This window comes from Camelus bactrianus, chromosome 21 (assembly GCF_048773025.1).
Source record: "Camelus bactrianus isolate YW-2024 breed Bactrian camel chromosome 21, ASM4877302v1, whole genome shotgun sequence".
NCBI lineage: Eukaryota > Metazoa > Chordata > Mammalia > Artiodactyla > Camelidae > Camelus > Camelus bactrianus.
This window is the reverse complement of record NC_133559.1, coordinates 27,751,952-27,767,415: the sequence shown is the minus strand read 5'-3', so window position 1 is coordinate 27,767,415 and position 15,464 is coordinate 27,751,952. Positions and strand designations below refer to the sequence as shown.

Genomic DNA, 15,464 nt, shown 5'->3' with positions numbered 1-15,464 from the left:
TAGATGAAGAGCCGGGCTGCAGGGTCAAGGCTGCTGGGACTGACACGGCTGGCCTTCCATGAAGCGTGCCCTGGAAGCTTCAAGTCCTTTTCCTGCTCCCAGGAGGGAAGACCAGGTTGAACTAAAAGAGACGGTAACTGTTCATCTCTCGAAACCTCTTGGAGCTGGGGATGAGAGTGTTTTGAAACTTAGGGCAGGAAAGAGTTTTCTGCAACTCTGGAGGGGGCCGTCTACACAGCGAGTGGTGCACTGCGTGGACGCTGGAGCCAGACGATCGGCTGGCTCTGCTCCCTTGTCCCTTCCTCAGTTAGGCTCTCCATGCCTCAGTTTCCCCACTGCGAAAACAACAACTGTTAAGTGTACCTTCTGCAGAGACTGGTGTGAGGATGAAATGAGAGGGAGGAACCATACACGTGGAGCACAGAAAGCGCTCGCTCCACATTAGCAATTGTCACCACCATTACTGCCGCCGGGGCTTGGGGTCCAGCAGGGTCTGCTGTGGCCACACTGGGGCAGCACAGCTGGACGGCTGGTGGACGGGGAGAGGCTCTCTGGGGCTCGGTCACACAGCTGGGCGCATGCCTCCCACACCATTAGGCAGAGCTCATTTCTTTCTCTGCCAAACATCACGCAGCCCCCCCACGGTGCTCTTCCTTCTGTCCACCTGGGCCTGTTTCTAGGACATCTGCGATGTCAGGGGCTGATGGCCTGGGAGCCTGTGAAAGCACCACCTGTTCCCATGGCTCCCTCGCCCCCTTCCCTCCCCTCCAGCTCTGCCAGCCGCTCACACACCCTGCCACGTTCCTCCCTCTGCTCGGGCGCCGTGGACACACTGTAAGAGGCACGTTTCCTCGCAGCTTGTTATGGTGCTGACAGCTAGAGCCGAGGCTTCGTCAAGCCTCCCATTTTCCTACAAAATTGCTTATCCTCTGTGTCCCTGCAACAGCCGTCCCCGGACACCCCCACCCCCACCGATTCTCCCTATTGAAATGGGGGTTCATAGACAGTCTCTCAAAGGAGGGGAGAGGGCAGCAGTGAGGGCTGGTGGCTAACTCCCAGGAGACAGCAAGCCCCTCCTGTAGCTCTGACCCAACATCTCTGCACGTGGGAGACGTTCACGTGCCGGGGGCTTGCTGCTCCCCCTCCTGTGTATCCTCTGTGGCCTGTGTAAGCACTGAGCACTCCCTAACTAGGGCAGTGGAGAAACAGCCAGGGGGCCACAGGGAATGCGGCTCAGAGACCAGAGGACAGGGCATTGAGCAGCCCTGCCTTTGGATCTCCTCGACAGAACTGAGTTCCAATCCTGGCACCTCTGTTTACCGAGTGCGTCAACCGCGAGTAGATTACTTACCCACGGCTGTCAGGTTCCCCGTCTGGAAGGCACTGGGCTCGGTATTTGGTCAAGGCGGGCCCTGCAAATGGCATTTCCCTTCCTCCAAGACAAGGTCCAGAGCAGGGCCAGGTGTTAGCCCACTGTAACCCGCCGAAATCTCTTCTTACTACCAAACACAGAGCTCGGGTGTGGCCCCAGCTTCTCCCTAGCATCGGGCCCTCTGGAATACCAAGGAGTGGGGGTTGAGGGGTGCCAGAGAGATGGGACGAGGTGGCACAGTGCCATATGTGTTTGGTGCCCTTTTCCCAGCTGGAGCTGGACCACTGATGTCTGCCAGACCTCCCCTGATTTTGCGCCAGTTTGCCTGCCCTGGGGGACTCTGCAAGCCCCAGTGGGGGCCACATTTGGGAGGTGCATAATAGTGAATTTCATTGCATAAGCCAGCCCGTCTGTGACCTGTTTCCAGAAAGTCACATGGTTAAAGTTCAGCCAAGAATGCAATCCCAAGGAGCCTGGGGAAGCTGGCTTGACAATGGCTCCCCAGAGACATGCACCATGTCCAGTGGGACGCATTCCTTCATTCCTCGTCCAGTATTTCATGACTACTTACACTATGCTGGACACTGTGCCCAGCACCAGTTCGAGGTTCCAGGCTACCCCAAGGCCATTGCAGCCCTGCCCAATGAGCGCCCACATCTCACAGGCAGCTTTCCAACTGAGGAGGACACACGAAGTGCCTGAGAAGCAGGGATGGTCTGGTGCGCTGAGCTTTCCCAAGAAATGAGGGTGGATGGAGTGGGACTTACACTGCCACTCGTACTCCGTCTGTGAGAATCTTTCAGTCCCCTGCCCCACACACACACACACACACACACACACACACCACACACACACACAATGTGCAAGTGAAACAGTGTTTCTTCTCCACTTGTATCCCTGTTCCCCTTGACACACAAGCTGTTCGCAGAGCAGGGGTCCTTCCAGAACACTCCCTATCAGCGCTGGTGGTGGCGCTGGCTGGGGAATAGGGCAGAGGGAGCGAGCTGGTCAGAAGCCCCCCTCCCCTCCCCAACCAGGGGGCAGCATCTATGACTCCCCCGGCCCCCACCTCGTGCTTGCTTCCTGCGGGAGGGCGGCACACGCCCGCGGGCAGCCCCTGCCTCACTTTCCAGTTCTGGAATACAGACGTGCCCCTCCTCAGTGCAGAAAAGAGCAGGCAATTGGAAATGTAAACCGCACCTTGCAGCCATTTGCAAATCCCAGGCCTCACTCCCTCCCACCCCTAACCTTTCATTCTATGTGGCTTCTCAGGGTCTTGGAAAATTATTACATGACAAAAATCCAGATTTTGATAAACTTTGCTTCTAAGTCTTAGTGAGTGGAGGTGTGATGAACTCAGGAAAATGACCCAAGTGAAGAAGAGGGTGGGGAGGGAGGGTGAGAAAAATGAAGGTAACCCTCCTATTTGAGAACTGGCAGTATTAGGGGGAGGCGGGGCTAATTCATTATTGCCATCAATTTAGCTGGTACTCTGGGGGACATGTCAGCATGTGAGCACGGGCAGGTGAAAGCTGGTGGCACGGGGCACCCCAGGGAGGGGCCTGGGACGGCCCGCTGCAGGGGGTCCCTGGGCACCGGGAGAATTCAGGATCCTGAGGCGGGCAGGCCATCCGGTTGGGGTGTGGGGTGAAGCAGGCCACCACAGCCAGGCAGGCATGCCCACCTGCAGGCAGCAGACCGCAAAACCCCACGCCCAGGGCCTGTGAAGGGCCCACCAAGAAAGCGTACCCACCAGAGGCTCCATCCACCGAGAGGATAAAGAGGAGCAAAGGTCCCCAGGGCCCAACACATTCCAAAGGCGTTGGGAACTGGAGCTCTGCCTGCCTGAAAAGCTGCCCCCGGAAGCACAGAGGGCAGGGAGGCAGGGCAGAGCCGCTGACCTGAGGTCTCCTGAAAAGATGCTAAAAGCCCAGACGTTGACCGAGGGACTTCAGCAGAGAAGGGGGCTCGGCCACGCGTGGGAACTGCATACACAAGGGACTGACGAAGCAGAAAAGTCCAGAGCCAGCAGTGACACAGCTGAGGGCAAAGACGGGAAGTGGGAAGTGTGATGGCGAGGGAGGAATGGGTTGAGCGAAGAAGGAGGAGGGGATACAGGAAGGAGAAACACAGAAGACAGAGGATGAGGGTAATGTCCTCCTCAGGCTCCCTGAGCAAATTCTGAGTTCCAGAAAACGCCACACAGCCAGCTGTGTGGTGAATGTTTGGAACCCAAGCTCTGGGGTTGGGCTGAGATCAAAACCCAGCTTGACTGCTCGCCAGCTGTGTGATCGCAGGCAGGTTACCTAACCAGGGTCTGCCACAGTTTACTCAAACATAAAACGAGGACAAGATTGTCCCCCATCTTCTGGGGTCATTGTAAGAGATGATTATTCAAGAGAAAGAAAGCACACAGGAATGAGCCTGGCGCACAGCGAGTGTTCCATAAACATTAGCTGTTACTACCTGGATTGAAACAGAGGCCGGCCGGCCAGCATTTATAGAGCACACACCCAGCGGGGATGGTGCTCGGGTTAGGCTGAAGGCAAACAGTGACCAAGGCCCCGGCCCCTGCCCTCCAGGAGCAAACAGAGCAAACACACTGGAGACCAGCTCTGTGCGGTCCGGGCGGCAGAGGGAGGGGCACGTTCCAGGGATGAGAAAGCACTTGAGCTCGGCCTCAAAAATAAGTGAAAAACGGACTCAAGAGACAACAGGAGTTCTAGGACTCAGATCAGTGGTCGCCTCTGATGGGGGAGGTGGGGTGGGAGGTGGGCTGGAAGGAGCCCGAACGTTTCTGGGGTGATGGATTTATCCTGTAGTGTGAATCTCGGGTAAAACGCCACACAGCAAGCGGGCATGGTGCAGCCCGTGGTTACACGGCGTCTACGGTTGTCTAAACCCACTGAACTATACACTGAGTGTCTGTGTGCTTACTATTAATAAACCCTATCTCAACACACACCAGTTAGTTCATTGAAAAAAGCTCTTAAAATGAGTGGAACCTGATGCTCAGGGCTTGTAGGTGCGGGCAGCATGGTGCGGGGCTCACCCACCAACTGCTGAGTTTGTCTGGGTGTCAAGGTGCGAGGTGAAGGACATGAGATCGGGGGTGAGAGCTTTGTATGCCCCACAGAGGAGTCTAGACACGATCCTACTAGCCATGGGTACCACCGAAGAGTGTCGGCCTCCTCCCCAGGTGGCTGAGACAGTCCCGCCTTGGAGGCTAGGGGTCAATCGGTCTAGCTGGGTAGAGAGAAGCAGGTCTCCCATCTCCTCCAAACTCCTCCCAGAGAGGAGGGAGGGAGGGAAGAGGAGAAATCAGAGATGAATTGTGCAGCCATCAAAGTGAGCTGCACCCGGTGCCCTAAAGGATGATCAGGGAAAAACCGTCATCTCCTGCACCCAGGCTGAGCCCTGTCAACTCGCCCTGCCCTGGAGGGGAGGGCGCCCAGCATTCTTGTCCTGACCCAGCGGGGAACTGGCCCCCAGAGACGGTCTGTTACACGTCTGCTGGACGTGATCACTCACTTCCTAGTCCAGACACCTCAGGAATGTGCTGCCTCTGCTGTTTTTATGCTTCTAACCTAAAAGTGGCACCCAGATGTGCATCCTGCCAGCCTAAAAGCCCCCGCCTGTATGAAGGGAATTCCTAAATCTTTCTGCACCTTTGCTGTCCCCACAACTACAGCTGGATTTCCCTAGCTCTTTGTCCCACTCGAAGCATGCTTCCTCTACCTGCCCTGCGTGCTCTGACCTTCCACGGCACTCAGACCCCTCTCACAGCGCCCCCCCCCTTAACGCTGCTGATCCTTTCTTTTAACACTGCGGGTCACTTCCTCTCCTGGACACCTGTTGTCACAGGAGGCAATAATTTCTGGTCACCTTTCCCTCCCCACTGTGGTCGTTCTGTTTCCTCGGGTAGGAAGAAGTATAAGGCCATTAAAGTCAGGGAAGAGACTTTAAAAGCTGTGGTTTCTCCCACCAACTTGGAAACATAGTAAATTCTTCCTAAATATTTACTGGAAGATTGATGATTGAGTTGGGAAGATCCAGACCACTGTGCAGATCGTCTGTCCCAAATCAGAAGTCGATAAAGTGTTCTCATTTTCTTTAACCATTTTTAGCAGACAAAGGTCCCGTCTCGACTTAAGGCTCGGTGGAAAGAGGGGTGTCGGGGGTCAGAGGGGCTGAAGGAGGTGGGAGGCAGTGTGGCTGGGACATTGTGGGATGCTGACCCCAGATGACCCAGGCAGCAGAGCCGTGGCCCCACACCCTCCATTAAAGACAGTGCAGCTGCGCTGGGAGCGGTGGGCAGAAACGAGGTCAGGGTCTGTCAGAGCCAGTGCGATTTGCAGGGGAGCTCAACTTGCTGGATTGACAGTAACTGTCGAGTCATTACGTAAATTGCAGACATGAACCGACCTACCTGCTGGGAAGAGAAATTTGGGATAAACCGTGAACTTCAAAAAGTTTCTGCCTGGAAACTGAAGAGGTAACCATGGCAACCGGGAGGCAGGTTGAACTCGGAGAGGGCGCTTCATCCTGCGGTGGGAGATTTGTGCTCTCGGATTTGCCCGTCTGTGCACCAAGCATCAATCCCTTTGTCTTTCTTTGTCGAATGAAAAAGTACTAGCTCTGGAATCTGGAGCCTGGGCCCGGGGTTCAGCTGTTTTCAGCTCCAGTGCACTTAACTGTGGGCGCCTTAGGCAGGCTGTTCCGTTGTCTGCAGAATGGAAATGAAAAAGCTCCCCTGGCCCTATTCACGGGGATGCAGAAAGGACAGGAAGGCTTGAGGAGGTTTTCTGCTCAATCACTATTATTGTTGTCACGTGGCCACATCCAGGCTGATTCCAACATGGTGCTACTGAGGGTAAGACGGGGGGGCTCAATCCATCCTTAAACTCGCTTTTGTCGCTTAAAGAAAAGCTGTCCCAGACACCACGCACATCCCCATTTGGCAGCTGCATAATGAAAGCGTGCGCCGGCACAAGCGGCACCAGGTGAAACAACAACTCTCATCTCAGCCGACAAACCCCTCCAGCAGAAAGCCCTGCCGCTGGGCCGCGGGGTCTGCGTCACCGCGTGGACAAAGGGCTGTGCTGAGAAGCAAGCGCTCGGAAAGGCGTCCTTCCATTGCCTGGTTGCTCCCTACCGCCCGCCCCCCGCCCCTGTCCATCTCCTTGCCCCACATCAATCCAGCCCTGGACTTGTGAGGAAGGAAGAACGGGAGTCAAGAACAGGAGGAAGCAAGGACAGGGCGAGATGGGGATGCAGGGGGGAAGCCAGCACCTAAGACGACGCAGCCAGTGTGTGCTCCACTCCCAGCCCACTAGCCCCCGGGACGCTGCGGGGACCTCAACTCTGGCTTTTCAGCGTGCATTCGGTTTTGACTAACTGGCTCATCTTCTGCAGGCCCTGGCTTAACAAGGGAATCTGCTTTGACACAGACCCCGTCCACTGCTCCGATTTGGACCTCTTGGCTCCAGCAGTGACTGTCTCACAGCCCTCCCTCCCCTTCCCCTCTGCGATTTCCCTCTCTTTCCCTGACCAGCTTTTCTGGGCCTTTTCACTCAGGTTCTCTCAGGTGGAACTTCTTCTCCTCGTTTCCTCTTTTCTGACCCTCTATTTCCAGGCCTTGCTAAGGAATAGCAACTCTTAAATGCCCCTCAAGAAATAAACACTTAAACTCCAAGAGTCACACAAAACTTGCTACTTTTCCTCATTGAGTAGCAACCCCTGTACCCCTACTCAGTAAACCCGAGAGCTAACGTCGACTGAGGGCTGGTTATGTGCTGAGCCCTGTCCTAAGCACCTTACAGGTGAGGCTGCCGGGGCTGTGGAGCGTTTCCCAGTTCATTTGGGACCAGCTCCTCATCCTCAGGGTGCTGTCTGCTGGAGGCTCACAACGGTCTCTCTCAGAGGGAACTGCCTTGTTTAAGATTAGACTTACCATATGACCCAGTAATCCTGCTCCTGGGCTTATATCCAGAAGGAACCCTACTTTAGGATGACACTTGCAGCCCAATGTTCATAGCAGCTCTATTTACAATAGCCAAGACATGGAAACAACCTAAATGTCCATCAACAGATGACTGGATAAAGAAGATGTGGTATATTTATACAATGGAATACTATTCAGACATAAAAACCGACAACATAACGCCATTTGCAGCAACATGGATGTTCCTGGAGAACATCATTGTAAGTGAAGTAAGCCAGAAAGAGAAAGAAAAATACCATATGAGATCACTCACATGTGGAATCTTAAAAAAAAACATAAATACAAAACAGAAACAGACTCATAGACATAGAATACAAACTTATGGTTGCCAAGGGGGCGGAGGGTGGGAAGAGAGACTGGGATTTCAAAATACTGTAGATACTGACAGGCATATGCAGAATAGATAGACAAGATTATACTGTATATCACAGGGAAATATATACAGGCATACTGACAGGCATATGCAGAATAGATAGACAAGATTATACTGTATATCACAGGGAAATATATACAAGATCTTGTGGTAGCTCACAGGGAAAAAAAGTAACAATGAATATATGTATGTTCATGTATAATTGAAAAACTGTGCTCTCTACACTGGAATTTGACACAACATAAAATGACTATAACTCAATAAAAAATGTAAAAAAAAAAAAAAAAAGATTAGGCTGTCCAGTGAGTGGCTGATGTGGTGCACAAAGGCCCGCCCCTTTGCTTCACTGGGAGGACGGCTCAGAAGGCCGTCCTGCTCCAGGGCATCCCCTGGGACCAGTTATGGCATTTGTTTCCTCCCTCTGCCCAGCCCTCTTCCCTCCCACCCTCTTAGTTCCGAGAATGCTCCCCAGCAAGTCTCTTCCTCGGAGGAACTGAGTTTCCGGTTTCCTGGGGAACTCTTGAGGATTAAATTTACTTAGTCCTCATAACAACTTTATGAAGTAATTGTATCATGTTTCCATCTTAGAGATGCGGAAATGGAGGCATGGAAAGGTTGAGAAGCTTGTCCAAGATCATCCTGGATACCTGTAAACGGTGGAGCTGAGATGTGAAACAGAGAAATCTCTCTAGATCGCGCGAGCACTTTTAACCTCATGTGCAGCCTCTTAATCCCAATCCCAAAGAGAAGAGAGGGGCAATGGGGAGGCTGTGATGCCTTTACGGGAAAGTGAGAGGGAGAGGCAGGGCATGTATTACCTTTATCTCACAGCTGAGGACACTTAACTAGCAACTGCTTAAAGGCAGGATCATCCACCAGTTATAGAGGCGTTAGGATTCTAATTTGTGGAGGGGCCGTGCAAAAAGCATGGTAAATTCATATCTGAGTTCTGGCAAAACACTTACTGTGTGGCGTTGAGCAAATTATTAAACCCAAGCCTTAGTGGTAGATGTACATGGTACATCTTAGGAGTAGATTCTGTAGTACATAGTAGATGCTCTGTAAAGCCATCTCCCCTCCCCGCCATTTGTCTGTTATTTCTAACTGTGATCTCGGGCAAGTCTCTTTAACTGTCTGACTCAGGTCTTCGTCTATAAAACGCAGGCGAGGACGATAAAGGGCTTCCTTAGACCCGTGGCCATCTGGGTGGGAGCGCAGTAAAAGGAAGTTACCAGTATAACCATGATGCTGTCTTGGCCGGCTTGTACCCTTTGCTCGGGCGCCCCTGGCTCAGGCTCAGGCTTAGGCGGTGATCGACACAGCGAGCACCGCCCCGACCCACCAACCCCCACTCAAATCCCCCTGGCCCCGCTGAGTTGGCTTCCTGCTTTTACTCCGGGCCCGACAGGTGTTTTCCTAATAAACTGGGTGTGCGCGTCTCGTCTCCGTGTGGCTTCTCTGCCGCTTCCCGCTCCCCACGCCGCCGTCCGCCCGGAGGAGGGGGCAGCCCCGTGCGCACCCCCGCGGGGAGAAGGTTGCACGAGGGTAGGGGCGGTGCCTCCTGGGCGGATCGCCCCGCCCCGTTGAGCTCCTGGGCCCCGCCTCCTCCTTCGCCTGCGCGCAGTACCGCTCTCCGATTGGTCGGCAGCGTTCAGCCCCGCCCCGCCCCTCCAACGCATTAAAAGCCGCTGGCTCCTCGCGTGCTGCTTGATAAACCCAATCCGCGTGAACAGGCGCCGGCTGCCGCCGCTGCTCTGCCTCCTCGCGCCCTGCAGTGCCCGCTGGAGCCCGCTGCCGCCCGCTGCCATCCTCTCCACGACGTGCTGCCCTGCGCCCGCAGCCATGTGCCGGACCCTGGCCGCCTTCCCCACCACCTGCCTGGAGAGGTAAGAGAAGCCCGTCCCCAGCTGCCTGGAGGAAGAAGTCCAAGTCCCACCAACCTTAGGGAGTGGAGCGGCAGGCTTGGGGACCGGGGTGGGCGGGAGAATGGGAAACTAGTGATTTGAGAGGCAGGGGTCAACTTGGTTCCACGTTCTCAGATGCCTCCCTTAGAGTCTTAGAGAAGGATGAGCCGTGAGAAGGGAGAAGGTGGAGCAGGGGGACCACTGCTTACTGTCATTCCCCATCCTCTGACAAGTGGCTATTGTACTCAGGAGACCTGCTGAAGACCTAGATCACGTTGGAATCACCAGGCAGAACTGAGTCTTCCCTGGTTTCTTAAGCGCTTAGTTTTATTCTAAAACACAGATACAGGGGCATGGCCTCCTCTGGCCCTGGGAAGGCAGAGATGTGTTTTTCAGGCCCCCTAGTGCGGGATGTACCCACATCCCAGGGAGCTGCTCAAAAGCCCAGCTGGTGGCTGGGAAGGAAAACGTAAAGACAAAGGTGGAAATCAGCTTCCACACAATTCCAGAAATATTTGTGACAAGCCTAGAAAGTGCTGACCTACCTTCTGCTAATGAACAGGCACAAAGATCTGGGTGACTTAAGCGGGAGAAGCCCACGTACGCTGTACTGTAGGCCCAGAAAGTGCAAGGCCCAGCAAGACGCAGCTCACACGCAACTTTCATTGTCTCTGAGTTCATGCTACTGATGAGAGAAGCAACGTTTGGGTCCAGGGAACAGCCCAAGGAACCCAGGAACCCTCAAGGCTGGAATTTGGGGGGTGCCAGTCTGAGCCCTTCTGGGACCCCGTAAATCAGTCTGCCCTGCCTGAGCAAATGGAGAATGCAGACATGCTCATGCTTTGTCTTCCAGAGCCAAAGAGTTCAAGACACGGCTGGGGATCTTTCTTCACAAGTCGGAGCTGGGCTCGGATACCGGGAGTGTTGGCAGTAAACACAGCAAAGAGGGGTAAGTCCTGCCAACCAGCTGAAGGCTCTTAGAGAGGAGGGAGCCAGATTTAGGAAAAGAGGCCCGAGAAGGAAACTACAAGGAGAAGTTAGGACACGCCAGGTGAACCTTGGTGCCCCATTCATAGAGACTGTCATGGAGGTTCCTGCTGGGTCTGCTGTAGCTGCCTGACTGGGTGAGTGGCTCCAGGCTTCTCAGTCCACCAACAAAGGAGTGTACCCAGGGCCTGAATGTCTAGTGACCAGACTCTGCCACCTGGGGATGTCACTGCACACGCAGCCAGGGCAAGGGCAGGGTCCAAGACCACTGGAGGGTCTTAAATCAATGACTCTACTTCCATTAGCATGCACTTCACCTAGAAGCCCTTTTATATCCGCCATCAACTGTGCCCAGTGCTGTGCTAGGCTCTGCGGTGCTGGATAGACCGAATCTCTGATTTCCTGGAGGAAGTGCGCAAATCAAGCTCTGAGACTCAGGGGAATAGAAAGCATTTTGGCCCGTCAAGACGGTCTTAGATATGTACTGAGGGCTGAAAGGTCCCTGCTTTGGTTTCTGGTTAGTGAACTGTCCTCTGGAAAACACAACTATTTCCTTTAACCCCAACCAGGAGTTTGACAAATCAGCTCCAATAACCACCTAGCAAGCTTTGTGTGAGTTACACAACTGCCGTCAGCGTTATGGCTAGGACTTGTGCTTATGCACTCATTTGTCGATGTTTTTAAAATTTAAAAGGCTTTTTTTTTTTTTTTTTTTTTTTAGCAGAAACTTCCCAGAAGACGTGCTGGCATGGAGAGAGTCGTTTGACTTGCTGCTGAGCAGTAGAAGTGAGTGGGACCCTGTTGTGTCTGTCTGTGGATGGCATGTGGGTACTCAACGTGCGGTGGGGCCCGCCTGAGGGATGCTGAAAGCACGGGCAAAATAATAGTAGTAATAATAATAATAATGATTCCCCTGGTGTGCCAGCCTCTATTCAGAACACAAAGGCAGGTCCTTGTTCGAGAAAATTATACCCTAAAAATAGAGCCATTAACTACAATTGCTGTCTTTTCTTCTTTTATTCTGGGCTGGCTGTCCTTGCTGTCTGACCTGTCTTGTCCTCTCTCCCCGCCAACGCAGATGGAGTGGCCGCCTTCCATGCCTTCCTGAAGACGGAGTTCAGTGAGGAGAACCTGGATTTCTGGCTGGCCTGTGAGGAGTTCAAGAAGCTCCGGTCGGCCACCAAGCTGGCGTCCCGGGCGCACAGGATCTTTGAGGAGTTCATACGCTGTGAAGCCCCCAAAGAGGTCAGGGCTCTTTTGGGGATCCCCCAGACCTTGCCTGCTCCTTCCCCACTGAGAACTGGGGGCAGTGGGCGCAGCGGGGGAGGGGCTGAGTGTTGAAGCAGAGTGTCCTCATCTGGCACTGGAGACTGAAAAAGCCACCCCTGGGTGCTCTGGGTGCTGCTACCCTCGGACTCACTGATGGACCCAGAGAGGTTGGCAGGGGTTTTGCCTTCTGCCCACACCCACTTTTGTAAACTAAGGTCTTTTCAGAGGCTCAAAACACTTACACAACTGGGGAGACAGGTCGTCACAGGGACCTGGGATAACCTGGTTCTCCCCTGGCTGACCTGCCTGGGGTCCACCTTCCCTCAAACCTCCGCTGCCTCAGATAAAGGACATGGCGCCACCTTGTGGAGAGAGAGAGTAGTAAAGCCTAGCTTTTGGATCTTTTTTTATTTTATTTTCCGAGCTCTTTTGTTTATTCTATAAAGATTTATTGAGTACCAGTTACATGCAAGGCACTGTTGTCATTGGGGATATGGCAGGGAACAAACAGTCTCTACCCCAGTGGGAGAAGATGCCAATAACCAAGTAACTAAACATTGCTGGGGAACGGTAGGGGCTGCGATGAAACAAAGCCGGATGTGAGAGGACGTATCAGGAGACAGGGTGGGAGGAGGTGAGGTCGTTCCGTTTCATACCGGGAAGTGAGGGGTGGGCTGTCCCAGGAGGTGACATAACAAACAGAGACATGAAAAAGTTAAGGGAGGAAAGAACATTCTAACACAGGAAACAGAAAGTGCAAAGACCAGAGAGCACCTGTTGTGGTCACAGACCAGCATGTGGGCCCGTGCGGAGCGGGGAGCGAGCGGGAGGTGACGCCACACGGGTGGCCGATGGCCAGATGTGGCCCAGGTAGTCCTGCGGGCTCCACACACACTTTGGCTTTTCCTCTCAGCGATGTGAGGAGACAACACAGCTGCTGGCCAACTGGCTTGGGTTTTAAAAGGCTCACCTTGCTGCTGGGTGGAGAACTGACCCCGAGGGGCTAAGGGGAGAAGGGAGGGACCCGTTAGCAGGCGCTGGCACTAATCTGGGAGAGGGGTGATGGCGACTTGAACCGAGTTGTTACAGAGGAAGGGGTGAGAAGAGGCTGGATTTGTATCCATTCCTAACATAGCCTCAGTCGCTCGGAGAGACTGGAGGCAGGCATCGGATCGGAGGTGGCCACAGGCCCAGAATTAAAAGGCCAGTGGATGGTCGACTCGGGAGACTCCAGAGAATTGGTTCAATTCCTTCCACTTCCCCCCCGGCCAGTCCTCCTAGGGCTGCTGGCCCCCTGGCCTTGCCAGCCTCCCCCCACCCCACTCACCCCCGCGCTTGTCTCCATCCCACAGGTGAACATAGACCATGAGACCAGGGAGCTAACCAGGACGAACCTTCAGGCCGCCACAGCCGCGTGCTTCGATGTGGCTCAGGGGAAGGCACGCGCCCTGATGGAGAAAGACTCGTACCCCCGCTTCCTGAAGTCACCTGCTTACCGGGACCTGGCTGCCCAAGCCTCGGCCACCACCTCCTCTCCGTGCAGCCCAGCCGAGCCCTCGCACACCTGAACCTCAGGGCCACGAGGAAGCCAGCTGAGCAGAGAGGTTGAGTCACCCAGCCCCGAGAGGGAGGCAGGTTCTGCAAAGCCAGAGAGGACAGTGAAGGGGCATCTGGCGACATCCTCTCCTCCAGATACTACGGGACTGAATTCCATGCACAAGAGGGTCCCCCCACTTCTAGGACCTGTGGACGAGGGCTAAAGAGGAGGGTTGCACGGGGCTCTTGGGGAAAACAACGGTGGCACAAGGATCACCACTGGCTCTGGCCATTCTCAGTGGGGCAAGGAATCTTCCAGGGCGCTTTGGGAGACGTGTGGATAAAGGGAATCTCAAAAACGAGAGCGGGGAAGACAACCAGGTCAGCCGTTTTGCCTGTTGAACAGCTGACTCTGGTCACATCCTGCTTCCCTGATTCCCAGACCGTCCTGGTCCAGAGGGAGCCGTGGAGGTGGAGCCTTCCTGACTGGTCCTCCTCGCCTGCCTCTGGGCTGCCCTGGGGGCCCCTAGCCTGCACTTAACCCTCCTGCGCTCAGCCTTGCAGTCTTGTCAGGGCCAGAGAACCAACGCGATGCTTGCCCCAAATGGGGTTTTCAGCTCAAGAACTGGCCCTCGAGCCCCTTTCCAAATCAGTAGAGAGCCCTGAAAAGAGGCCGCCTGGCTCTTGCGAAATGCATCTTGGTGCTCTTGGTGCCCTCTTGCCCGTGGCCCCGACCCTGCGTGTGCAGCCGGGCCCGCTGAGGGCCTCTTGCTGGGATGTGCCCTCTCTTCGCTCAGGCTGCCCTTGGGCGTGGGGCTCATCAGGAGAAAGGCCTGGGCCTCTTGGTGAGCGGCCAGTCCCGCTCTTATGCCGGGCAGCATGGAGCCAGGGAGAAAGGGGTCCTAAGAAACAAATCTCTTGACAGTTCCAGAAAATCCCATTTAAATCAAGCCAACATGTATCTTTTTTTTTTTTTTCATTGGGTATGTGAACAGGGGAAAAAAGAGATTCCCCAGGATGGAAGGGGAGCCTTGTGTTTCTTTCCTGTGGATGTGAGGTGCACTTATGGGGGTGTTGGGAGGAACGGGGCAGGGACCTGGAGGGCCCTCGGCAGCCCATAGAAGCTGGGGAGAGAGGATGTGGGAAGAGCAGGCCTGGGGGAAATCAGAACCTGCTTGCCACCTCAAGGCATCACGGAACACACATTCCATGCTGGGACTTGTGCACCGGCCTGGGCCGGGGGAGGTGAATGAACCGGGCAGCCCCTCTTTGGCCCCAGGAAAATCAACACTGCTTTCTCTGCACTATGAGCTCCCCCGGGAGCAAAGTGTTTTTCAGGTCTGACAGTGGTCACCGCACATGTTTTGTTGTTGTTTCTGTCCTTGTGTTTTGCTGTTATTTATTGTTTGAAACTTGAGTTTGCCGCCACTGGAGACTCTCAACAGTACCTGGCAGCCTGTCTGTCTCCCTCTCCACCAGACTCTACCTCTGAACTTGCTGGGAACCTCTCGGCACCTGTCAGGAACTCCCCACTGTTTAAATATTTATTTATTGTTGACAACTGGAGCTGGTTTCCTGGATATAAACGATGTACTTAATCTCCCCTTTTTCCTGTTTCAGCATGTTATTTTATTGTGGAATAAAAATAAAACCTAAATATGAGATCTTGTCTCCAAGGGCCTTGCAGTTGGGGGAAAAAAGGGGAAGGGAAATGCTGTGGGGAGTCTTGTGGAAGCTCTGGCTTCCGGAAATACGACAGGACGGATGGGTGTGCTTTCGAGTTATCGACTGAGACAGAATTCAAGACCCGTGTTTGTCTGGTAACTGGTTCTAATGGTGGCCACCATGACGCGTAACTTCCTGCAGCTGGTGACAGCCCAACTTGGGTCAAGCTGTGGCGTCGTGTTGATTGGACCTGGCTCAGCTGTCTTTTCAGAATCCACATCCTCTCTCCACCAGACCCAGCAGGAGCCACTCCCAGGTCTGCCTGGAATGGAGCAAAGGGCGGTTCCCCCAGCC

The 15,464-nt window shown here is 54.3% G+C and overlaps 1 protein-coding gene across 2 annotated transcripts; it reads left to right on the top strand.

Moving 5' to 3' along the window:
* Positions 1-9,450: 9,450 nt before the first annotated feature.
* On the top strand, positions 9,451-15,107 carry RGS16 (regulator of G protein signaling 16). 2 transcript variants are annotated; one of them, XM_010954942.3, is made up of 5 exons: positions 9,451-9,635; positions 10,507-10,602; positions 11,365-11,426; positions 11,719-11,885; positions 13,262-15,107. In XM_010954942.3, exons 1-5 carry the CDS (start codon positions 9,592-9,594, stop codon positions 13,475-13,477), a joined length of 585 nt encoding a protein of 194 aa, XP_010953244.1. In that variant the 5' UTR covers positions 9,451-9,591; the 3' UTR covers positions 13,478-15,107. The 2 variants fall into 2 exon arrangements, with proteins under 2 accessions (XP_010953244.1, XP_010953243.1); XM_010954941.3 differs by having other exon boundaries at positions 11,362-11,426.
* Positions 15,108-15,464: the final 357 nt, after the last annotated feature.

What these genes read in the sequence shown, in the direction of transcription:
- RGS16 (XM_010954941.3), top strand. Translation starts at nt 9,592, where the DNA reads ATGTGCCGGACCCTGGCCGCCTTCCCCACCACCTGCCTGGAGAG. An exon ending in AGTAAACACAGCAAAGAGGG is followed by an intron (nt 10,603 to 11,361) that starts GTAAGTCCTGCC and finishes TTTTTTTTTTAG; the next exon opens with CAGAAACTTCCCAGAAGACG. An exon ending in GCTGTGAAGCCCCCAAAGAG is followed by an intron (nt 11,886 to 13,261) that starts GTCAGGGCTCTT and finishes TCCATCCCACAG; the next exon opens with GTGAACATAGACCATGAGAC.